The 26,747-nt window shown below is 45.9% G+C and overlaps 2 protein-coding genes across 4 annotated transcripts in view; one reads left to right on the forward strand and one right to left on the reverse strand.

The window, feature by feature from the left end:
- The window catches only part of ENTPD5 (ectonucleoside triphosphate diphosphohydrolase 5 (inactive)), a 408,239-nt gene extending 389,230 nt beyond the window's left edge, over positions 1-19,009 (reverse strand). The window contains exon 1 of one of the 3 annotated variants that reach the window (XM_086937471.1): positions 18,768-19,009. The gene's annotated coding sequence lies outside the window, so the exon portion shown is untranslated. The remainder of the gene's footprint in view (positions 1-18,767) is intronic. The other 2 variants (XM_086937473.1, XM_086937472.1) reach the window with 2 other exon arrangements.
- Positions 19,010-19,290: 281 nt separating this feature from the next.
- Positions 19,291-26,747, forward strand: part of BBOF1 (basal body orientation factor 1) — a 121,999-nt gene continuing 114,542 nt past the window's right edge. Inside the window, exon 1 of the mRNA XM_086937474.1 lies at positions 19,291-19,747. Coding sequence (XP_086793600.1) covers positions 19,701-19,747 — 47 coding nt within the window. The 5' untranslated portion in view covers positions 19,291-19,700. The remainder of the gene's footprint in view (positions 19,748-26,747) is intronic.

Below are 26,747 nucleotides of genomic sequence, written 5' to 3' on the forward strand. Positions count from 1 at the left end.
ACGAAGTTTGTTGGTGGGCTGGTGTTTTGCCCGAAATGCAGGGAGGGGGGTGTTAGGACAGGGTTAGGGGGGTTGGGATTGTTCTTGGTTGCTCTATCGGCTTTAACATTGTATATGACTTTGAATATGGGCACATTTTCCTTTAGAATTATCGGGTTTGAAGCTACCTTATCACAACACCATGGAGTCACACTGGGACAAACGTTTCACGCTACTTAGTTGGAACGCCAATGGGCTGGGGGATAAAGTTAAGCGCACTGTGGTTCTGCAATATATGAACCGACATTTCCCCGATGTAGTTCTGGAGGACACACACCTAGTGGGTAATATGTGCAAAGCCTTAAACAGATGGCGATATAAGCTTTTAGCACATGCTGGATTCACTAGCGGGTCCCGGTGAGGGGGCATCATGGTGAGGGCCTCCTTCCTCTTCTCGCCCCAGTCAACGCGGGCACACCCTCGTGGAAGATATGTTGCACTCACGGGACAGTGGAAAGGGAGAACAGTTACCCTGACATCAGTTTATGCATCCCCTAGATTGCAAGCACAGACTTTCTCAGATCTAGGCACCTTGCGTGAGAATTTGGCCTAATATGTGATGTCCACTATTCTAGTGGGCACCCTGTATCAGGCCAAACAACCCTTATGGTGATGGTTGTAAAGTCAACCTTATAGACCAGCTATCCTAGAGGTAGAATGGACAAAGCAGTCTTAGGCTAAAACTTCAGAGGGCATGTAAAGCCAGCTGTTTTACCATATGTAACCCCTTGAATACCAAATGAAAGGACACCACAAAGGTTATATATAAAATATATATGTATTTAATACTAAATCAACCCCTCTGAGCTCTTTATGAGATCAGAGGCACAAGCACATAACAAGATACTTAATTATCATACAATAAGTTGCACAAAATACAGTCGGGCCCTAGGGGCATGCTAAACCATATACTAAAATAGTGGTATAAGAATCACGTCACGGACAATGGGTAGGCCTAGGGCATCGCTGGGGCTACGCTGTACTACCAAAGGATAGGAAGCAGCAGGCCCATGAGAAGCGTGTGCAGTGTCTTTACACACACGCGAGTTACCATAGAGTTATAATGGGAACGAAAGAAATGGAAACTAGTTCTTTTAGGACACTTCCGGATGGACTAGGAGAAAGCTACTGAAAACTGGGACACTAGGATAGTCAATACCCACAGGAGCACCGGAGTACTTGCGTTACCTCACCCACAGGAAGCGGGTGCACAGGTGTCAAAGTGTGTCGTGTTTTGTAGCTGAATCCCAAGGAGCCTTGGAGAAAGATGCTGCAGGCGACCAGGAGAAAGGTGTCCGGGTGGATCCAAGGGTGGATCAAGGATGAAGAGTACCTGAAAGCAGAAGGGACAGAGTCTGGGTCACTAGCCAGTGACCAGGAAGGAACCGGGCGATGTCGTGAAGCAATCAGGTGATGTTGTGAACCTTGTCTCGGCAGCCACGTGGACCAGGAGGTGTCGACGACGACCAGGAGCTGGGCATGGACTGTCCCGCGAAGGATCTCGCTGTTGGCGGTGTCGGCTTCCGGATTGGAGTCAACAAGCCTTGGCAAAGGCAACCCACGCAGGAATCGAAGATGGCTTCTGGATCAGACCAGCAAGGTCTGATGGGCTTCTCCTTTTCAGGGAAGCAAGGGCCAGCATGGATCAACCAGGCCAGCAGTGGAAATTTGTGGGTTCGTCGTCACAGAGGCCACTTGCCAACATGCAAGTGACCGGACAGACGCGTCGAGCAGGAAAATGCAGAAGGGTCCCACGCGGCACTCGTGGAGTGTGGAAGGCTGATCTTTGGTGCAGATGATGCTCGGGGCTGGGGCTTCTCAATCCCAAATGCACAACTTCGAGGGTGCCTCAGAAGTTGCACGGGAAGCAATTCACAGGCTTTCCAAGATGGCCGGTCCCACGTCTCTCATCGCCTCCACGGGTCTCAGCTTTGCTGTGGCTCGGGCTGAAGGAAGTCTGGAAGTCCGGGTCTTGTCAGGCTCTGTGCTCGGGCTCCAGCGGGAGCGTCGACAAAGCAAACCGTTGATCGCTTGATGGTGCCTCCTTGCACAGGGTGATCACTCCTTGACCACAAGGGAGATTCTTCAGTCTTCTATGTCGAGTAGAATGTCGAAGGTCCAGAGTTTCGTTTCAAGTTTCAGTTCAGGATAAATCCCAACTTCTGGATCCTAATTCTTGCCAACAATTCAAATCCATTGCCTCAGAATTTTTTGCTATTAACTCAACGCCAGAATCTCCTATTGTTATGATATGGGATTCCTTTTAAACAACCCTCAGTGGTTTTATTATAAATTTTGTATCACAAAAGAAAAAATCCTTAGATGCCCAATCCACTCAATTACTTACAATTAAACAGTTAGAATACACTTATTATCAATCTAATAATGAGTCTTCCTTAGAAAATTGTATGGACGCTAAACTTACTTTTAATAGATTATCTACAGACGCTGCCTTCATTTACTTATTAAAAAGTAGTTCTCGCTATTATGGGGGTCAATGCAAAATGGGGAAATTACTGGATAACTATTTAAAAGTAAGAATGGAAAGAACTAAAATAGAATCTTTACAGAGCCCTACTCGTACTCCTATTTTTAAAAATAATGATATTTTAAATGAATGTGTTGCATTTTATAAGAATTTATATACGCCTGAAACCTTACCAGAACAGTCTGATCTTTCTACTTATTTTCAATCCATTGTTTCTTCTCCTTCTCAACACATTGATTTTGAGCTCTTGGGAATAGATATTTCTTTCGTGGAAATTTCTCATGCAGTCTCTGTGATACGACGCGGAAAAATGCCTGGACCAGATGGCTTTACTATTAAGTTTAGATAATTTTGCAAAATTCCTTTTACCTAATCTTTTATTTAAATCTTTCTCCGATACTGGTTCATCTCCGGGCACGTTTCAGGAAGCCTTGCTCTGCTTAATCCCAAAGGAAGATTAAGATAACTCTCTTTGTAATAACTACCAACCCATTTCCCTAATTAATACGGACTATAAGATCTTTGTAACGATTTTGGCCCTTCGTATTGATCCCGTTAACCTTATCTGAAATGCCCTGAACAATCCAGCTTCGTTATGGGAAGATTAGTCTCTAACAATTCTCAGTTCTTCTTCAATGTCCTAAGTAAAGCCGCATCCTTTGATTACCCTATTGCCGCTATCGCTTTAGATGCAGAAAAGGCCTTTGAGAGGATTGTCTGGGATCTTATGTTTCATTTATTAAAATGGGCTGGCTTTCTCACTAGGTTGATTGCTTTAATTTCTTTGTTATACTCAGGCCCAAAAGCTTCTATATTTGTCAATGGTAAAACTTCAGATTACTTCCAATTGCTCAGAGGAGTGCGACAAGGGTGCCCCTTATGACCTTTGTTATTTGTCACAGTGTTAGAACCCTTTTTAACAAAGATTAGGCAAGATGATCATATTTCAGGATTTCAAATTGGTCCACATCAGGTCAAAATGTTAGGATAAGCCGACTAGATTCTTTTATCCTGTTCTAACCCTGCAACTTCTCGTCCCCCATTTTCTTCAGCAAGTAGCCTCCTTTTCTCAGCTTTAAGTCTACCGTCTTAATATCGACAAATGTGAAGTCCTACCTTTAAATGTTTTATGTCAAAAACATCTTTGTCCATTCTGGTTTTTCATGGCAACCATCTAAAATAAAATATTTGGGCATGTGGTTCTCCCAGTTAATTCCTGAAAACAGTAAAGTTAAACTTTGATTATATCATTAAAACATTGAATAACGCTATTACACATTAACGATTCAGAAAAGGGGGTGGTGATGGACAGAGTATCTGAATTAAACAGAACACTCATACCCAGTCAACAGATCAGGGCTTGATCCATCACCGTTTTTTAGCTCACTGCACCATCCCAGCTCAGAACCTGGCTACATGCAAATTAGTCTGTCCCTGGCCCAGTGCATCATGGGACCAGGGCAGACCAAACTACCAAGCCAATTCTTATACTGGGAAGGAAACAAGCTTCCGGGGACCGGTTTCTGGCATTACAGCCGTCTTCGGCCCGGCTTGCTTGAATCCTGATGGTGCAATGAGCAAGGGACTCACATCTGAGTATACCCTTCCACGCTTAGCAAGCCAGTTTGTGCCCGTCCGCGGCCAACCGGGCCCAGGGGCCAAGACCCCTGGCCAAAATCCCACTAAACAGACTGCCTACTCCTCGTTCCAACTTTACGCTCTGAGAACCCATGGGAACCAAGATTGTAGCGTACTACATTTGGACAGCAGTGGTCCCAGTTTCTTCCCCAACTGTAAGTTCTTCCTGGATGTACCCCAGTTGTGCCGCCGTAATTTGCCTGTAACGAAGCCTTCACCAAATTTCTCGTTTCTCAGCCTAAATTGCCATTCCTTACCCAAGCATAAAAGGGACATCTTTGATCTCTTAACTAACAAACTACCTGACGCCTTGTTTCTCACTGAGACGTGGCTTCAGGATAGTTCGGCCCGGACATCGCCGAAGCACTTCCAACTAATTATGCCATAGTCAGGGTAGATAGATCCAACAAAATAGGGGGGGGGGGGGACATTGCTATAATTTTTTTCAAATAGTTTGAACCGCTAAATCTGCCCAATTGTGAGGCTCCCCTCTTCAAACTATCTCTACACCCGAGCTTCACCCTCACAGGCATATTAGTCTATCGGCCACCTGGTCCTGTACACTCGTGGGCTACTCAATTTTCTAACATCACAGCCTCGCTACTCGTGAACTCTAGCAATTTCTCTATTTTGGGAGACCTTAATCTACATCTAGAGGATTCCAATAATGCTACAGGCAGCAACCTGATTGCCGATCTTGCTGCTATGAATATCACGCTGTGCAACTCAGGACCCACTCAATGAGCCGGCCACCTGCTCGACCTGATATTCTCAAACCTTCCCCAGATACACTGCTTTCCCGCACTTGCTCTTCACTGGTCTGACCATTTTTTATCCAAATTAAGTCTCACCTCCCCTGCTGCCCTGGTCCCTCCCAGGGTGACGTCTAATGTCTGCAAAAGAGACTGGAAAAAGTTAGACATAAACATCCTTAAGCATGTCCTAGACGCCCATCTCCCCTCTGATTTCAGCGATACAGACAATGTAGAAAGTGCATCAAGTAAGATTAACATCTGGCTTACTGATGCCATTGACACCTGTCTCCCCCGGTCTAACAAAAAAGTGAAAGCCCACAAAATACCAGCATTCTGGTTCAATGAAATCGCTAAAAATTGCAAAGTTCAAATGCAAGCACTTGGAAAGTATCTGGAGGAAAGACTACTCCTTAGAATCAGGGGACCCTTACAAAAAAGAATTGAAGCTCTACCACAAGGCATGCACCACGGCTAGGGTCAGCTATGTCGCTAGAACTATTGCGGAGGCCAAGAACAAATCCAAAACGCTTTTTGGTCTAGTGAAAGAACTAGCGGGCTCCCAAACCATAGCCAAACCGCCCCCCACCACCCCCCGCCGGGGCAGCAACCAATGTGAAGAACTTGCCCAATTCTTCACAAAGAAAATAGATAATATCTATCAGGACATAGCTAAACAGCACTGTAATAGACCCCACCAGTTTCAGTCTCCCATTTTGAATAGCACAAACTGCTTTACCACACCTCATCTATCCTATACACATGAAGCCTTGAATTCATGGCCATATATCAACTAGGAGGTCTTGACGGAGATTTTAGGTAAACTGAAATCGGGCTCACCAAATGACCCACTTCCCATGCCTATACTTTAACAACTTGACACCCCCCAACTATCCATGATCTGTAAAACCCTCAATCTCTCCTTGAGAGACTCTATTGCCCTGGCAAGTTGGAAACATGCCATGGTGACACCTCTTCTGAAAAAGCCCACTGCCGACCCTTAAGTCCTCTCTAATTTCCATCCCATCTCTCTTCTGCCTGCCTTCTCCAAGATCTTGAGGAGGCACATTCACTCCCATCTTACCCAGTTCATCAAGGCCAACCACATACTTCACCCTTCCCAATCTGGCTTCCGTCCTGGTTTCTCCACAGAAACAACTCTGTTGGGAGCTACAGAAAACCTACGCCATCTTTTAGACAGAGGAGACACAGTTGCGCTGATTCTACTTGATCTCAGCGCAGCATTTGATACTATTTCTCACACCATACTCATAAAGTCACTTACCTCGATGGACATCGACGGCCCTGCTTTGTGCTGGCTGTCTTAATTTCTCACTCACCGCACATTTCAAAATCTTTTCCAACACAGCTACCTCCAAAATTCATGCGTCTCCCTATGGAGTACCCCAGGGCTCGGTACTCAGCCCCCTTCTGTTCAACCTATAGGTAATACCATTGGCCCACATTGCTGAAAATGAAGGTCTTACTCTTTTCACCTATGCCGACAACTCCCAGATTGCATTCTCCCTCTCTAACCCTGACCAGGGTTCCACTTACCTCCTGCAGTCAGGCCTAAGGAAAATTGCCAACTGGATGAATCACAATTTGCTTAAATTGAATGGAGGCAAATCCAAAGTCTTAATTCTAGGTCAAAAACATGACCTATGGAGCTCCAAACACTGGCCTTCGGAGATGGGTACCCTCCCTCTCCCATCTGACCATGTTTGCAATTTGGGGGTTACCATTGACAACGCTTTAACTATGCAGCATCAGGTGAACAAGTTGTCGGCCATCTGCTTTACTATTCTGTGATAGCTAAAGAAAATTATATGGATGCTGCCCTGCGACACCCAGAAGTCTGTGGTCAATGCCCTTATAGCTTCTCGGCTGGACTACCGAAATGTCCTTTACCTTGGGGATAACAAGGCAGTGACAAGACGCCTCCAGCTAGTTCAAAACGCCGCCGCAAGACTGCTATGTAAAAGTCACAGAACTGACCACATTTCAGGGCACCTCTGTGACATACATTGGCTCAGGGTGGAGAGTTGTGTCAAGTTTAAAACCCTGAGCTACATGTATGAAATCAAGTGGGGTACTGCCTCCCGGTACCTGCAATCCCTTGTCCATACCTACACTCCCTCACGCTGCATCCGATCCTCATCCCTGAGCCCGACGCTTTTTAATGCATACATGGCCCCCCTTGAGGACGTGGTGACACCATTTAATATCAAAATGATAAGCTACGCTGATGACACTCAACTGGTCGTCTCCTTATCACAACTAATCGACCACCCAGAGAATTTGACCAACTGCCTGACAGAAATCCACAGTTTGATGAGTGACTCATCATTAAAATTAAATGGGTCAAAGACGGAAGTGATGCTACTGGGGAAACAATGGACGACCATTCCCCCAGCAATCTGGCCCGACGTGTTCGGAGAAATCCCCCTCCCGAAGCGCGAAGTCAAGACGCTCGGCGTATGGCTCGAACCAGAGCTCTCCATGAAGACGCAAGCCACCAAAACCTCGGGCATCTGTTTCGGGCTCATGAGAACGACCCGCAAGATTCTTCCCCTTTTACCTCCTGTCTCCAGGAAACTACTCATTCAGGGACTAGTACTGTCCCGCCTGGACTATAGCAACACAGTCTACCTGGGAGCCCCTGAAGCCACCCTGACGAAATTACAGCGGACTCAGAATGCCGCAGCGCGTCTGATCACCAACCTTCCCTCTAGAGTGTCTGCCAGACCTGCCCTCAAGGCTCTGCACTGGCTCCCCGTGCGCCAGAGGGTGCAGTTCAAAGCTATGTGCTTGTCACATAAAGTGATCAACGGATCGGGTCCCGCGATCCTTAGTAGTATGATCACTCCCTACAAAGCATCCAGATCCTTACGATCTGAGAACGAGCACCTGGCCAACATTCCCAGATTCAAAAAGGCACGTACAGGAGGACGACGCTTTTCTGTCCAAGCTGCAACAGGATGGAACGCTCTACCACGTTCCCTCAGACTTGAACCCAACTATTTGGCATTCCGGAAAAAGTTGAAAACACACCTATTTCCTAATTAATCTCCCCTCCTCCCTTCTTCTCCCTCAACTGGATTACACTTCTACAGCGCGGGGATGCCCTTGGGTCACCAGGCGCTTTATAAATCGCTATTAAATTAAATTAAATCCCAAGGCTACTTCAACGAGCCCAAATTCAGACTCCCGAGAATGGGAGGTAGGTCTTTTGCATTTCTAGGCCCAACACTTTGGAACTCTCTCCCCTTGATTATCGGTATGGAAACCAGCTATGTCCGATTTCGCAGAGCCATTAATACCTGGCTTTACAATCAAGAAAACTCCAGTGATGTTGGAAACTTTGGCTCCCTAGCACACTGCCTATCCAGCGCCGGGAGACCCTTTTAGAGTAGCGGTCGCGCTCTATAAGCTAAATAAATAAATAGACAGCTCCATGAATCCCTCAGAAAATTGGTGCCCTGTGCCAGGGCCCAGCTTCCACATGCTAAAGGCCAGACCTGGACCTGACCTCTACTGCTACATACCATGACCTTCTCTTTGCTGCTGGATGCGGTGTTTTTTTGTTTGTTTGTTTTTATATTTTTATTTGAACAGGAAAATATACAAAGACGAGAGCAAACAGCCAAGGTATATAACATCAGATATAGTACAGAAATAATAGAGTGCTACCAATTATGCCAGGACAGAATGATTGTAAAATCAAACTTAATGGCAACTATAAAACTCACTCCGTAATAAATTAATAAAAAAATCTTATCCGAAGAATTTAAAACATTTCAAAGTGTCCACATTATGATATAGCTGAAAGATATACATAGTCCCTACAGTTTCTCCATTGCATACACTCTAGTCTAAAAAAATACCAAAACCAGAGTAGAAAACATTCTTAATTGATTAAAGTGCCTACAAATCTAGCAACAGATATCCCTCTAATCACTCAAAAAGTGCAATGTTTAGAGAGTTTAAAGTGCATACAAATCTAGCAGCAAATATCCCTCTAAACACTTAGAAAGTGCCATGTGCGGAAAGTTGTTTAAAGGATACTGGGGGGGGGGGGGGGTCCTATAATACTTAAAGTGCATTGTGCTAATAACAAGAATTGAAGAAGAAGAAAAAAACCACGATCAAGCACCTAGATCCTATGATTACCTTTCGTCTGCAAAGCCATTAAAAGAAAAATTTTGCCAAATACCTCTAAATCTTGTAATTGCTCCTATACGTTTAGCATAGGCCTCTTCTAATCTACAGGTCCTGGACATTTTATTAAACCAATGTTCGATACAAGGTTGTTTATTGGTTCTCCAGTTTTGAAGGACAAGCCACCTAGCAACAGCGATAGAGATTAATATAAAGTACTGCTGGTGTTTTGTGAAACATTTCACTTCTCCTGATGAACCAAATAGCACCAACATAGCTGATGGCTCAATTGACAAGGACAAAATCAGAAACCTCTCGGCAAAAATCCCCTTCCAAAAGTGCTGTAAATCATTAAATTCATTAAATATATGCACCCAGCCACCATTTTGATTGCATCGGAAGCATTGATTCGGGCATGTTTGATACATTTTGGACAGTCTCTGGGGTGTGTAATATAATAACCATCTAGCTAAAAAATGAATTCTCTTATATTTAGCGCCTCTAAATTCTTTATCCGCTAACTCACTGAGCTGTTTCCATTCTTTGACATTAAACTTGCAGTCAGTCTCCGAATAAATTTTTGGGAGTTCTTTCGTCAAAATCTCCTCAGAAAGGGCCTTTTGATGAAGCAGCCGATACCAACAACCGACCCCCACCATTTTATTTTTCATCTGCTTAGTGACTTGACATGACATTTCGCCCATCATAGAATAAATTAATTTTAAGAAAATTAACTAACTGTTAAAAACTGAGAAAGGGCAGTGGTCAATGTAGTAACTCGCAATCGAACCGTTTCCCACCAAGTAATTAATGTTTCGTGATTAAAAAAAATACATGCACTGGGGAAAACCTAGTTCTTGCCATACCTGATAAAGCACTCTTAACAGTATAAGACCTCTTGTTTCACAATCCTGTATAGGGGTGTATGCATGAAATGGAGGGATATCACGAGATAAGAAAAATAGCTGAGTTCTTTCGGCTAATGTCAGTATCACATTGTATCGTGTTTTTTTAGGAAGTTTCGCCAAACGTAAAAAACGGGGAGTGTTATAGCACTTTCCTTCAGCATATGAAGGAGCAAAAAATTATTAAAAAACAGCTTTTCCTCACCAAGTTGGGAGAGTAAATTAGCTAAGAAGCTTGGTAATACTTTGGAAAATGTGGGAGTGCCAAGCCTTCTGACATTACATCCAATTATAATGTAGCTATCTTAACCTGGGGATATTTATTGTTCCATACAAACTTCCTGATTATTTGACCTAACTCCTTAAGCACCTACCTGAGACTCCCCAAACAGCCGATATTAACGCTGTAAGGGGTCAGGAATCACTCGCACGTGCCATCACCGGCCGCGAGGAGCCACGGACACGCCCACCCCGGTTGGCCACGCCCACCCCTCGCCAAGCATATAAAGCACGCCCTGACTGATAGAGCTGCACTTTACTTGAATCTCCTGAGGCGGAAGCCGGGAGTTACGCTAAGGAAAATTGTATTTACTGCTTTTAAAAAAACTGTGATTATTTGTTTTTAAAACCACTTTGCGCCCACTCCCCAGCACCTACCTGAGACTCCCCAAACAGCAGATATTAACGCTGTAAGGGGTCAGGAATCACTCGCACACCGCCATCACCGGCCGCGAGGAGCCACGAACACGCCCACCCCTCGCAAAGCATATAAAGCGCGCCCTGACTGATAGAGCTGCACTTTACTTGAATCTCCTGAGGCGGAAGCCGGGAGTTACGCTAAGGAAAATTGTATTTACTGCTTTTAAAAAACTGTGATTATTTGTTTTTAAAACCACTTTGCGCCCACTCCCCAGCACCTACCTGAGACTCCCCAAACAGCCGATATTAACGCTGTAAGGGGTCAGGAATCACTCGCACGCCGCCATCACCGGCCGCGAGGAGCCACGGACACGCCCACCCCGGTTAGCCACGCCCACCCCTCGCCAAGCATATAAAGCGCGCCCTGACTGATAGAGCTGCACTTTACTTGAATCTCCTGAGGCGGAAGCCGGGAGTTACGCTAAGGAAAATTGTATTTACTGCTTTTAAAAAACTGGGATTATTTGTTTTTAAAAGCACTTTGCGCCCACTCCCCAGCACCTACCTGAGACTCCCCAAACAGCCGATATTAAGGCTGTAAGGGGTCAGGAATCACTCGCACGCCGCCATCACCGGCCGCGAGGAGCCACGGACACGCCCACCCCGGTTGGCCACGCCCACCCCTCCAACGCCCGAGTACCGCCCATAAATCATGTGTCAGTTCAGGCAGCGCAGCGGGCGGGCGCAGCGGGCGCGCCGTCAGCGCGCCAAAGGCAACAGCCGGACCCAGGCCCAGTCACTCTGCCCATTTCTGCCAAGAAATGCCTGACCTACTCCCGGGACAAGCTTCTAGCCTTCAACACCCAGAAACACCCTTCCTGCACGTACACCCCTACGGGCGACAACCCGTTCATCAGGTGCAGCCTCTGCAACCCTGCTGGCCCTGATCAGGCACCCGGTGGACTCCAACTAGGCCTACTCAATTGCAGGTCGCTCGTTAAGCACGCGCATGAAATTAACCTCCTGATCTCAAACCACGCTACTGATATCCTGTTTCTCACTGAAACTTGGCTCACTCCCTGCAATGGCCCTGACATAGTCCTTGCACTCCCTCCCGGATACCTAATATGCTCGCTGAATAGACCAGAGGGTAGAGGAGGTGGTCTAGCCATAATTTACAAGGACGTCTTCACCTGCAGAACCTCGGACGGCAACGTCAAGGGAAAAACGCCGCCTGTTCGGCCCACGAAACCTTTGCCGTTCTCAAGTAACTCCTTCACGCCCCGGACCCCCCTGTCAAACCACTGGACCCCAAAGCAGCGGAAAGCAAATGCACTAAACTCGCTACCTTCTTTGATGAGAAAATACAAAAAATTCTCTCGGCCCTTCCCCCCATCGAACCTAGTCACATGGACAGGGATCCTGCCATTCATCCCATCCATCTCTCCCATCCTCCTGATAGCCCCTCACCCTCCCTGGACGCCTTCGGTCCAGTCTCCACGGAAGAGGTTGCGGCAACATTGGCCACAATCACAAGTGGGTCCCCCCTCGATCCCGCCCCCCTCCGCTTCCTGAAAAAAGTGACCAGTACCATCATCCCCCCCCTCACGGCACTTATCAACTCCTCCCTCTCGCAGGGCCTAGTTCCCCCCAGCTGGAAAGCGGCAGCGGTCAAAGGCCTACTGAAGAAACCTTCTCTAGACCCCAGGATCTCTCCAATTACAGACCTATCTCCCTTCTCCCAGGAAATAGTAAGATCACAGAGAAGTTAGTGAACAAACAACTTTCACTATTCCTGGAGAATAACAACTTACTCGGGGTCTCCCAGACAGGGTTCCGTCCAGGCCAGGGCACTGACATCGCCCTCCTGGCAGCAGTGGAGAAGGCCAGAAGCATTCTGGACACGGGAGGATCAGTGGCAGTGATCCTCCTGGACCTCAGTGCGGCCTTCGACACTGTGGACCATCTCACCCTAATCCAACGACTGGGAGAAATCGGAGTAAGGGGTACGGCCCTGAAGTGGCTAAAATCCTTTCTAGAAGGCCGTTCCTTCCAAGTCTGGGAGAACGACAGCCACTCACCCGCTATCCCCCTCCGCTGTGGAGTACCGCAGGGCTCATCCCTTAGCCCAACGTTATTTAACGTGTACATGGCCCCGCTGGAGAAACTGGTCAGTCCGTTCGGCGTATCAATCATCAACTACGCCGACGATACCCAGCTGGTGCTAACCCTCTCACACCCTCACCATTCCCCCTCTGACCTCCACAGTTGTCTCACTGAAGTCCACAGCTGGATGAACTCCTCCTCACTAAAACTAAACGGCTCCAAGACCGAGATATTGCTGCTCGGACACAAAGGGCCCTCCCTGCCGCCACACCTCTGGCCCAACTGCTTGGGTGACCCCCCCGCACCCAAGGAAGAGGTCAAGAGCCTAGGCGTATGGATTGAAAACGACCTGAGCTTCAGAACACAGGCAAAAAAGACGGCAGGAATCTGCTTCGGACTCCTCAGGGCCTGCAGAAAGATCTTCCCCTTGCTCCCCGCGAACGCCAAGAAACTCCTGATTCAGGGCCTCATCCTGGCAAGACTTGACTACTGCAACGCAATCTATCTGGGAGCTCCCGAAGCCACCCTCAACACCTTGCAGAAAGTTCAAAACGCCGCAGCCCGCCTACTCACTGACACACCCGCCAGATCTTCGGCAAAGCCAGCTCTCAAGCTTCTCCACTGGCTCCCAGTCAGAGAAAGGGTTGCCTTCAAGGCTCTCTGTCTGGCCCACAAAACCCTCTACAACAACGGCCCTCCCCTCCTCAAGGAATTCATCATCCCCTACAAAGCGGAAAGGGCCCTCCGGTCCAGCGGAGAGAACCTCATCTCAGTCCCCAGAGTTAAAAAAGCCAGGTCCGGAGGCCGCCGCTTCTCGGTCCACACGGCCAAACACTGGAACAACCTCCCACGGAGACTGAGAACTGAACCCAATCTCCTCCAGTTCAGGAAATCACTAAATACCCTTCTCTTTCCTCACCCATAATTCCCTCCATTGCTGAACCCCCCTTGAGTTTCAGGTCTAGCGCTGGGATGCTCTAGGGTTACTACGCGCTCTACAAAACCTTTAAATAAATGAATAAATAAATAAAGTATAAATTCTGGATTTTCAAAGGAAGATTGATAAAAAGAAACAAAAACAAAGGAAGCACCAACATTTGGACCATAGAGATCCTCCCTATTATTTGTCTAATAGCTTTTTCACTTTCGTAAGCATGCTAGTATAGTTTAAGGAAAATAATTTGCCCATAATCATTTGTAACGTGTAGCCCCAAATATCTGACTGGATGTGATGGTTTTAATTGAATGGAAGCTGGGATATCCGAAGGAATCACATTGAATGTTAAAATTTCAGTTTTCGCTTGGTTTACTTTATATCCGCCAACCTGTGTGAATTTCTGGATTTCAAGGACTAATACAAAGCTGCCCCTATCAGAGGGGAAGACTCCTCCGTGCACCGCTTTAAAGACTGAAAAGTCTGATTCTCTTATTCGGAATTTGATAAAGTTTTCTCAACAAATGTAGGTTTAAAGAATTTATTATGTTTTTTTCTTTTTGTTATTCTTGTTTCAACTCATTACTTTCATGGTTGTAACCAAAGCGTATATATCCTCGTGATATCAATGATGCCAAAACATATTCATCATTCATCTTTCCCAATGCATTTCGGGCTTTCTGGCAGCCCTTCATCAGGGGATATCTCTACAAGTAAAGAAAGTGGGTACCGATCAGCGAAGGTATACTTAATTGTTATTGGAGCGCAATGCGAGGTTAAGAGATGGATCTGTGCTACAGTATATGGTAAACATGCAAGTGTGTAGCTTGCTTAAATGAAACTTGTGAATTCAGGTAAATGGATCGTGAAGTTAATGCGCTTAACATCATGCTGCCGTTTTCTGTTAGTGAAGTAAAAACCACGTGGTATCTAGTGCTCGGTTCTAATGAAATTGTGATGTGAATCGTAACCACACCTAGACCATGTTACTGGACACAGTGTACTCACGGATGAAGTTCAATGTGCTGTCACGCCTGCAACAAAAACGAGGTCTCAGTGCTATGATAACTAACAATGCTACGGGGTAAAAGTATAGGCGGGTCCTCGTACGAGGTACTTACTGGGTCTGAGGTGATTCGGCAGCGTATCTGGGCTACAGTGTGACTCGCGAGGTGTTGAGGTGCCCAAGTGAAACGGGATAGATTAACTGGCGCATAGGTGACTAAACATTGGAGAGGGACTACGAAGCAGCTAGTGCCGGCGGTCGCCAGCCATTCCACAGGCCTTGGTATTGGGCATACTATTTAAAATGGTTCGTACCTCCGTAATTCCTATTTGAGCATTTAATATTTCCAAAAGCAGTTGTGCTATCAAAGGTAATTCTAATTCTTCCAAGTAACTCCTCAGTGCTAGCTCATCTACTGCCTGTGTTTCTGCGTAGATTTGATTAAAATGTGTAAGAAACACCTCAGCAATTGCCCCTTTATCATCCTCTAATATACCCATTGATTTTAATTTGGGTAATTAATTGAGCAGCTTTTTTTTTTACATTTCGTGGACCAAGCCAGAAATCTACTGATCAGTTGGCTTTCCTCAAAGTTTTTGCTGATAGGCCTTTCTGCCTGTAATTTCCTCTAATAGAAAAAAATACTACAACTTCTCGTTGGCACTATCTAGCTCTTGCTGTTGCGCTTATATAATAGTCAATGGTGTATCTGTTAGGATTACATTTAGTCTAGCTTTTTCTACTGCAGTCTGTAATGCCAGAATCTTTTGTTTCCGTATATTACCTATTCTTGCCTTAAAATTGGTGCCCTGGGCCTTGGCCCAGCTTCCACATGCTAAAGGACGGACCCGGACCTGACCTCTACTGCTACATACCGTGACCTTTTCTTCTTCTTATTATTATTATTATTAATTGAGTTTTGCATTATTATTATTAATTGAGTTTATTATTATTAATTGAGTTTTGTAAAGCGCAAACAACCCGGAGGCCTCGTAGCGCTGCTGGATGCGGTGTTGTTGGCAATTCATTTGGCCCAGGTCCCAACTAAAAGTGTCACCCATTAGAGAATAAGGCAGCTAAAAAGGTTGCCAAAATTTGCAAAATTTGGCAGTTTTGAACGTGTAAAGACATGCTGTATAAGTGTTTTGCAAAGTATGGAAGACTGCATGGATTTTAGATACCTACAGCCAATGCTCGTTAATATCAGGTAAATTAACAGTAAAAACCCGCCCAGCAGACGGTCAAAAAAGTGTCCTGTGCACTTGCATGTAAGACCAGCCCTTCAGGCCCTGTATGTAATACAATTCGAAGTAATGCAAACCATTTGTATATGCTTCCTAAAGAGTGTTGTTTTTGTTGCTTATGGTAAATAGGTGTAACTTATGTTGTTTTATTATCCTTTGTTTAATACTATTTTATAAATTTCTTAAGCACATGATTATTGTTTTCATGAATTCAGGCTACGCCCCCAATTGCGTTTGCCACACTTCTTTACCATATTTGCCATGCCCCTTTTGGAGACTCCCCCATTCAGTTTTTTCATTATACGCAAAAGCGCCGAGTAAAGTTCACATTTCAACAACAGGTGATTAATTTATGCGTTTTTATTTAGCGCAAAACTTTACCGGACGATGTCTGAGAGCTTTACAATAGAACCAGTTACATTACATAAGGACGTTATCAGAGTACATGAACATAAAAGATACAAACAGATAAAGTCTAAAACCACATAAAAATGGTAGTAAGGGGGCTGACTCCCACCTACCGACAATGGGGATGTAATATGGACGTGGAAAGAGCAGTTTACATGCATAGAGGGTGCCCCAAGAAAAGGTCCAGGGTGTGGGGTAAATGGAAAATATTTCGGTGCAATATATGCGAACCCCCGCAGGAAGAATCGATCTCTGATGTCAGTGATTAATGGGTATGTAACAATAATACGCTATGCCTCACTGTAATGCTCTGTGACGTGCTGCCAACTACTAAAGTTCTTTACTAGTGTACTAATGACAAATGTTAACATCTCACCATGTAATACATGAAACTCATCCCTCCACCGTTTACTACAGTTATATTTCATGTTGATTGGGAATATTGAAACTGTAAAAGACCAATAAAATGTTTTATAAAACAAATTGTTAAAATGGTAGTAAGTACATAAGTCTACTACAGATACTCTCTGCTCCTCCAATAAAAATCTGTTAGCGCTCCTTAAGTTTAGAAAATCCAGGTGGGGAGGTAGAGCCTTCTCGCTGACTGCGGCAAGGCTGTGGAACTCCCTCCCGGAAAAGCTTTCTGGTCAACCCTCTCACTCAATCTTCCGCAGGAGTTTAAAAACCTGGCTTTTCCTCACATACTTCAGTATGAGCGTGTGGTCTACTCCGCTGTCTCCTTTTAGTTGCATTAGCGCCTTGACGCCCTTGGGCTTAGTTCGCGCTGTAGAAGTCAAATACTTACTTACTATCAGCCGCGGTCGGTAGGGGAGTACCTGCCGGGGCGGTGACGTGGGGAGGAGGAGGGGCAGGGTGGGGGTTAGTAATGTATGGATACTGGAGGTTTGCAGGTAAGTAAACATTTAAATAAATCAAACGAAATTTGTTGCGCGCACTGCATTGCATTTGGGGATGCAGTGCGCACAACGAAATTCGTTTGATTTATTTAAATGTTTACTTACCTGCAAACCTCCATTATCCATACATTACTAACCCCCACTTTGCCCCTCCCCCTACCCACGTCACCGCACCGGCAGGTACTCCCCTACCGACCGCGGCTGCTTACTATTGGTTAGAGTTACATATAAAGACACACAAGTTGAAATTCACTAAAGATTACATTTTAAGAAGACTTGAAGCGAATGAATGAGAACATACCAAATAGTATTCACTGGTTGAAGTTATGTTATTTTTGGGGGAAACAAATTTGCACTGGGCACACAGCACAATAATAAACTGTTAAGCAAGTACCTTAGACCAATAATCAAATTATACAAACAGTACTACTGTTATATAAACATATTTTTCCTTTTTATTTCACTTCTTTTTATCTTCTTATAAATTTTTAATTTAGAAAGATACATACATACATATAATCAATGGTTCTTTTCATAAAATACACATTCTAGATCCTTCTATATATACACACATTTGAACCACGAGATATTACAATGTATGATATAACCTGAAGGGTATAAATGCCCTCAGCTGGTAAACAAAAACAGTCACAAATGATCTAGCATAATTTATCTGAAGTCTATCGAATTAGACACAACATGTATGTCAAAATCAGATACACTGATCACAGTTGTTAATTGCCAGATACCACATATGTGCTGATTTTCAGAAAACACTGGTTACAGTTCTTAACTACCCATACAAATAAACATGTGAAACAAAAGGTAGCAAAACGCAGCAGAAACTCAAACCTTTAGACCAAAGGATAAATATGCTGAAGTGTTCCAAGAATGGAACCAAGGATAAATGCGAACACCCCTCACAGTCAGGTTGCGTGATACTTACTCTGGAAAACACACGGGGCCCCTGTAAAAAGGGTAATACCCTAACAAGGAAAACAACATTTTTGGGAAACAAATATGCACCGGGCACAGTGTACAATAATAAACTGTGAAGCAATTAAACCATAGACCAATAATCAAAATTATACAAACAGTACTACTGTTAAATAAAAATTAATGTTTCCTTTTTATTTCACTTCTTTTTTTTTCACTTCCAAATAGTATTCACTGGTTGAAGTTATATCTTATACATCAACAACAACAAAAAGTAGAACTAATCAATGTCTAAGCCGATTTTCTCATAAAAAAGACAAACGTCTCAAAACCGACATTGTTCTTTGGGCGAAACCATCGCCCATGAATCTGCATACCGAGTTTGACAAGAATCATGAACAGGACCAGACCCCCCGAGCTCAAATTAAAGGGGCTAGGGCGGGTGGGGAGGTGTCGTCGTAAGATCTGATACTAGTAGCTGTTATAACTAGAATCTAAGTAAAGGAAGGTGTCTGGTAGTGGTACGGCACACATCCTTCTTTATATTTCCTTCTAACTGTTCTTCTATTAATAACTGAGGCTCTCGTGACTTACCTTTCAAAGCCATAACCGGTTCCGAACCATGCGAACTCCTCCTGCATTCACTGCCAACACAGAACTACTTCTCTTATTTATAAGCCGGCTTGCCCCGTCTCAATTAGCTGAGGGGCGGGACCACTATTCCTAAAGACCAAAGTAGCGTATCACGTTCCGCTACGCATAATGTTTTCAATTCAGTTACCGTTCCAGACCTAAAGCCGTCGCCATCTTGGGAAGGGATTTCCAGGCTGTATGTCAAGCTAAAGCTAGAGCTCTATACTTGGTCGCGGTATTTCTGTGGCACCACCTCCTCTTCCTGAGAAAACAAAATAGTTATCGGGCAAGAAACAAATAGTCCAAAGATGAGAAGTACATGTGGTTTGGAAGCAGTAGTCTTACATTTACACAGCGAGTTCGCTCCAACATGGCGCCGCGGGTACGTCTTCGAAGACAGATGTCACAGTCCGGCATCGGTCTTTTCGGCGAGTCAAATTTCAGAGCGTCCGGTTACTATAGAAACGACCAAAGTAAACAGTACGATCAGAACTAGTGAGGGGTGGACAGGTACCAGTGCAGAACAGAGAGAGTACTTCGGAAAGTGGAACGGAGAGAGAGGCATTGAATGGTAGAGAAACAGAGAAGGGAATTAAAAATGTGATAGGGCGACAGAGAGAGAGCGCGAAAGGAAAGTAGCAAAGAGTAGCTGAGAAAAGTAGCGACATAGTGCCGGAGATGGGAAAAGGCTATGCACAAGTGAGGCAGATGTAGTGCCAAGGGGTGCAGGACAGATACTAGATGCTACTGGATAGAGCTAAATACTAGTGGACAGAGGCAGCGTATAGGCAAAAGTGAGGACTTGGTAAGGGACAGAGAAAGGGACAAGGGAGTGTTGATCTGTAAGACACTGGGAGGCAGGCTCCTGTCACAGCCGCAGAGCAGGCCACAAGCATGCCGAAGAAAAAAGGGAAAGCTGGAAATGGCAAGAAGGGGAAAAGGTGAGATTTACATTTTTTTCACTCCTGCTATAATCGGTGCTGGACATCGGAAAACTCTCCTGAAACCCGCTGTATTTAAAGTGAAAGTGTACCATTAATTTCATTTTACAGATCCTAGGAATTTTACTATCACTCATAACTGATTATTTGCAGGCCGTAACGTATGGATGCTACGAACGTGATCCAGATTCTGTCACTAGTTGTAAAGTTAGAGGACTCCCGGACACTCTGGGGATAGACACGCTTTCAGTTTCTTGAGAAATTACAATGACGTCTCTCAGATCTTGGAGATGTTGGAACGGTATTCCAGGGCATGAAACCCAGACGCGCTGCAGTGACCTGCAGCCTAATCTCTCCAGCAAAAAATGTGATTTGAAATATACGTTTGGATGCAGAATACTCTAGGGAGCGACCTTCTGAGTATCTCACTTAAACCTCAGAAAGTTATGCTTCAAAGTTATAGAACACATTGTGAACGAAGCACACAGTACTTTGACATAAATATACTGCTCAGGGAAGGAAGCATGGAGACATTTCTTACAAGACGACAGTTACTGCAGAGTTTTGGTTGTGGTGCAGTGTCTGAATGGAGTTTGTAGAGCAGCACAAATACATGCCTTTCCCACCGGCTAGGCAAGATGTAATCACTCAGCACAACTTCTCAATCGCGCAAATAAGGACACTCCACACAACTCTGCTATATAGCATAAAAGGTCACTTTTATTATTAGGACAGCCAAAGACAGACTCCGAAACATTACCTTTATTAAACAAACACCTTGTATAATTTTCCCAAACCTTTTTCCCCCAATTGGTTTTACATCACCATTCCCCAAATGATTTTATTCTTTGCCAACAATCCAAAACTGTTTTATTACCAATCCAATGTTTTTCCTTCCAACTTTTCCTTTCCCTTCCCACCTACCCTCCCAACCCCCCAGAGAGAAAGGATAAATCCGCTCTAGACTATCCTATCCCCTAAGAACACGCCACTCAGGAAAACCCCAGTGTTTTCCTGCCCCACCCAACTTCTGTCATAGCAACATTTTGAACTTTTTTTTTCTTAAACGCCCTTATGTGAACACCATAGATCCACACACCACAATTTGGTCAATGCATCCAGCAGTTCCATAAGATAGTACGCTTGCCCCATCTACGACAAATGCACACCATCTCCTCTGAATAAGTGAAGCATTTCGCTTGAACAATGCTCATGCGCCAGAACAGTTATGCCCATTGCTGTGCAGAAAATTTTTAACGCTCTGTTCAACTTGCGGCGGGCTTTTTCCACCGCCGAATGTACTCGGGCCCCTCTCCATTGGTGTCTATAAACAAATTCAGTCCAAACAACCCTTGTTCCCACCCAATTATTTTGAATCACCGCCAGATCCAGCGTCATTTGCTTTATCAGGGTTAGGCCTGATAATACCACCAAATCGTTTTCTCCAAGGTGTATTATTAGTAGATCTGGAATTCCCCAGGCATGCGGCCAATTTAGACAGCAAGGGAAATAGGTCATTCCATTTCATACCCCTCACCCCTTTCAACAATACCTCATGTTCCTTTCCATACAAACCCAAGCCCCGTCCACAGATTTGCTGTTCAGCAAAAACTGATGACCATTTAACTATCGAATGTCCCACAATCCAAGTCCTCTTTTGCCGAGGGAAATCCAACACTTGACCTGTGATACAAAAAACCAACATTAACTAAAATACCACATGGAAGGGCGAATGTATTTCACAACCGCACATATCTGTAACAACAGTTAGATTTCCATCGTCCAATGCGTTATATCTCCTCCTTCCCCCAACCCAATCTGGCAGCCTCCGTACCAGCACCTATTCTAAAGGAATGGGTTCCGAAGCATTTTGGATTTTCCCGCACCATTGAAAGAGATTTCCTCAGTACTGACAAAAACTGAAAACAAGTCAACTGTTTCCCCTGATTGTGGCAAAAAATTGTTCCAGAACGAAAAACCTTTGACTTTAAAAATGACCCCCACTCCTCAAATGGACAACAATCCACCACCCCACTCCCTCCCAATTTTATCCAAGTCCCAACCCCTGTTTGGTCTGTCTTTGACTGTCTCAGCCTGATCTGTAACATATTCCCATCCAGGATGTTGATATCTGATGTCTGGATCCAAGATTGGTGCCTTAACCCAATTAGTTCCGAAATGCGGAAAGCACCAAAGAAAAGCCAGACCATGCATAACCTGAACCTTACTAATTCCCATTCGTTATAACAACAACTAGGCAGGACTCCTAAAATCCGCCTTAACAGGTCAAATGTAATAGGTTCCCTCAAAGATTTAACCTGAACTTTGCGTCTCCCAAACCCTTTCAGCATTCTCCGCAAAACAAACTCAATCTGTATTGCCTTGCCCAACAATAACTGGCTATAAAATGAAATGCCTGCAAGTTTGCCCAAAATCGTTGTATGCGACAAACCCTTGTCCATCAAATGTAATACAAAATCTAACATAAACTGTTCACTTCCAACTGCTGTGCCATCCTGATCAAGATCCGAAGCATAAAGTAAAAATTCAGACCACGCTTGCTGGTAGCTCCTTCTCGTGGACTTAGCTATGGAATGTTCCACCAGCTCCGCAATCCTCACTCCCCCAGGTCCCAAATGCTCAAAGGGATCACCGTCTTGTATCTGTCCGCTCTTGGCACCTACTCCCGGAACTTCTGCCAATTGCAACGAGACAGAGCATCGGCAATTGAGTTGTTCACCCCAGGAATATGTTTGGCCTTAAAGACAATGTTCAGCTTAAGGATTTGCAACATAAATGCCCGTAACAAATGCAGAACCCTCACATCTCTCGCTCGCTGCCCATTAACCAGACTTACCGCTGCCATATTGTCGATATAGAACAGTACACAGCGATCCCTGAACTCCTCACCCCACACCTGCAGCTACCAAAAGCAGGAAAAATTCCAGGAAGGCGATACTACGGCCCTGTTCTAACCAACGGGCCGGCCAAAGCTCAGCGCACCAGCGCCCTTCCCAGAATAACCCAAAGCCTTGGGCTCCCGAAGCATCCGAGAAAATCTGGACCTGCCACGCCGTGTCTTCATCCACAAAGTTGATAGACACACCATTGAACTCATCCAAAAACCTCAACCAAATGACCACTCCTCTTTAACTTTGTTCGTCAGTCTTGTGTGATGATGCGGCAAGGAAGCCCCCGACATAGCAAAACCGAGACGTCTGCAGAAAGTTCTGCCCGCTCTCACCACTCTGCAGGCAAAATTAAGGTACCTCAGCAGCCGCTGGACCTGACGGAGTTGCAACCTCTTCTCACCAATAATTTCCTGCAAAAAAGCCCTAATCTCTTGCACCTTAGCCAAGGCCTAGCTACCATTGCTGTAGTATCGATCTCTATACCTAGGAAGACTAACTTCATCGTCGGACCTTCCGTTTTTTCTGCAGCCAATGGTACTCCAAATTCAGCTGCCATCTCCTGAAAACAAGGCAAAACTTTGTTGCATTGTTCGCTTCCTGCCTGTCCAATAAACAAAAAGTCATCCAAGTAGTGACAAACTGCTGCATGCCCAGATTTCTGTATTACACACCATTCCAAAACTTGCTAAAAGTCTCAAAAAGGGAACACGAAATAGAACATCCCATTGGCAACACACGATCTACATAAAATGCTTCTACAAAATACATGCCCAATAATTCAAAATCCATGGGGTGGATGGGTAACAACCGAAAAGCTGCCTGAATATCACATTTTCCAAGTTGCGCTCCCATACCAGCCAGGCGAACCATCCGCAAAGCATCATCGACTGAGGCATATGACACCGCTGTGTCATCCGCCGAGATGAAGTCGTTTACTGACTGACCTTCCGGCCAAGACAGATGATGAATAAGCCGGAACTCACCTTGGGCTTTCTTTGGAATAACTCCCAAAGGCGAGACCATCAAATTAGGCAGGGGACAATGCGAAAAAGGACCCACTATTCTACCCAGATCCAATTCTTTATCCAGTTTAGCTCCGACCACATGAGGTAACTCCTTTGCTGATTTTAAGTTTTCAGCCCAACGTTGTACACGAGGACCTTGGTACCCAATGCGAAAACCTAACCGAAAACCCCAGAGCAATTTAACTGCTGCTGCATTATCCGGGTAGGCCTCCAGACAGTGCAGCATAGCTCGAAGCCTAATTGGGGTAGGAGCCTTTTGGTATAAGAGGTGGAAGGGTGCCTCGTCCTCTCTGCCCCCTCCCATGGTCCCCTTGGTGTTGATTGGGAAAGCACTGGAAAATAGCATGTCTACCCCCGCACTGAGCACATTCACGTTTGAATTTGCAATATTGTCGCACACAGGAGCCCCGATTGAATCCCCAACACGCTCCCGTGGTAGGCAACTGTCCTCTTCCCAAACCACCCGCCCCCAGTGGAGTGGGACGCTGAAGAAAGGGCTGATATGTTATGGGGAGGCCACTGGCCGTATGGATCGTGTTTGATGTCGGGTGCCCTGACATCCATTGGAGCCACAACTCCTGGTCCACCTCCCCCCCCCATGGTTTGTCGTTAAACAGACTCACTCTGGCCCTAAACTCTTCGCCGTAATTCAACCAGGCACAGCCTCCCGCCCTCAAATGTGCCTTCCTGATGATGTCTATGTACTTGAACAATGCCACTGCCCTCTCTGGATAGCGCTCACAATAAACACTTGCATATATTATGAAAGCCGCCGTCCAGTTTTCTATCGTTTTAGGCACCTTTGGGCGGCGGGACAACTCCAACTCTTCCTCCTTCGATCCCTCTCAAGCCTGCAGATCTCTATGTAAAAGTCGGAAAATATCCACATAGTCATGACTCCAAATTCTTTGTCTCGTCCTTTGTGATAAGTGCGTGCCTAAGGGCATGGCCACACCCATATAAGGTAATTTTGTATGACCACACCCCTGACTCCCACTCTGCAAAGAACTACTTAAAGACGAAACAGGGCTTACCCCCCCATCCCTTTCTTTCTGACCCCCAGACCCCAACATTGACTGCGGTGTACCTTGTGGCACCGTGCACAACTCTCCTTGAGCCTTTGCAATCTCTTCAGTACCACCCTCCCCAGGCCCCACACGTGGGCCGCTCACCAAAGGCCGTGTCCATGCAGCCCACCAGTCTTCCTTACCTGATGGCAGCTGTGTAGCCCTTTGTTGGAATTCCTTCAGACCATCACGCTGATGATGTCCGCCACGCCGTCCCCGATCTGAAGAGAAAACCGCTCCAGTTCTCTGAAACACACTCGAAGAAGTGAGATGACCTCCCCCCTCACCCCAACATCTTGCCCGCCCAAGCCAGGAGCCGCCTCCTTCAAACCCCATCCCCTTGAAGTGTCCACATTTTCTTTATCAATACCTTCATCATCTCCAATGACATCATCATGTACCATATTATCACCCAAACCTATGCTTGGCATTGGGCCAACCCCAATGCCCCCATCATATCTTACCCAATTGGACACGGGCCTCTGCTGCGAGCGCCCGGCCGATAAACCAAAATCCGCACCAGATTCGCTTCGGGTATGGTGTGAAGTACCCAAAGCCGCACTTTGCTTCGCCATAAAAGGAACAGAACTCTGAGTAACAGACCTGTAGCCAGAGTCCGCTACCAAGTTCCCGCCACTCGAGCTAGGAACCGCCTTCAACTTACCCTTAAACTGATCCTTATGTACTCCAGAGAAAGGCTTCTGAGGCAATTCAGCATGTTTCACCCATACCCACTGCCCCTGCCATGGACCCATATCTGATTCAAACTCCACCTGTGGAAGACGGGGCGGTGGCCTGGGTTCCGGAAAGACCGCCACCACATCGCTGTCCATGGAATGAGTCCCACTCTTGCCACTACCCCCCACCCACACAGAACTTGTTTCACCAACACTGTCCCAACAAGCTCCTTCAGCTGCCTGAAAGTCATATACCGACATGTCCACGTTGTCCTGCTCTTGCCTGTAGTCTGCGCCAAAATTCACCCTCGGGGGCCCTCTAGATTGAGGCAGCAGAACCTCCTGAAAATCTGTGCGCTCCTGAACCTGCATGCGATGTGCCTTCAAGGCTGCCTCACCCTGACCAGAGATTCCAGCCCCAGAAATAGTCTCATGACCTTCCTCTTCTTCATCACTGTCTGTTGGGTAATCTACTAGCCCAGTCACAGGGACCCCAGACCAAGTCTCAGGCGCTATGTCAATTCTGGCGGTATCCTGACCTGTGGCATATCTCACTGGGGGCAAACCTCCTGAAAATGCTGCCTCCTGCTGTATAAGTAATTTTCCTGGTGACTGTACAGGTGCTCTGATTCCTGTGGCATAACTGTCAAACATCGCCCCTTCACACAGTGCAAAATGCTCCTGACTGAATTCGCCACTATTACAGGTTCTTTTGCTTCTTTTTCCCACTCTCTTCTTTGCCTGTGGTACAAGGAGCACCTGACTTCCCCTCAGCACACCTGGCGCAGATGCAGAGCGCTGCGTAGCCTTCCTGCCACGAGCTCCCCTCCCTGAGGAGCGCGCTCGGCGAGGCTTAAAGGTAGTCATTGTGGACTCACAAACAGCCCCCACAGGACGACTGGACAGGGGCATACATGCTGCCACAGCACGACTCTCCCCTTCTGCCGCCAAGCGCCTCGGTCGCTTCGCCTCCTCAGCACCTTCAATAGTGGCCCCAGGACGCAGTAAGTCTGTGCGCCCTACCACCACCAGCGCCCTCACCGCTTCTCTGGCAATGTCCTCAGCTGACATGGCCGACCTGCTCCTCCGCAGATAAAGCAAAAATACCGGTACAGCGCTATAAATTGCAAAAACTCTGACAGGAATTTCTCTCAGCTGTCAAAACACGATGCCACCGCTCCCTCACTCCAGCCGAGTGACGTCGCCCTCCCGCTCCTGCCCTGCACCTGAACAACCCCTCCCCTAAACCCCCCAACAGCCAATCGCAGCGCGTGGGATATCCCATTGCACGAATAATCCCAGGGGGACACCGGCTCATG

Source organism: Lissotriton vulgaris, chromosome 9 (assembly GCF_964263255.1).
Source record: "Lissotriton vulgaris chromosome 9, aLisVul1.2, whole genome shotgun sequence".
Lineage (NCBI taxonomy): Eukaryota > Metazoa > Chordata > Amphibia > Caudata > Salamandridae > Lissotriton > Lissotriton vulgaris.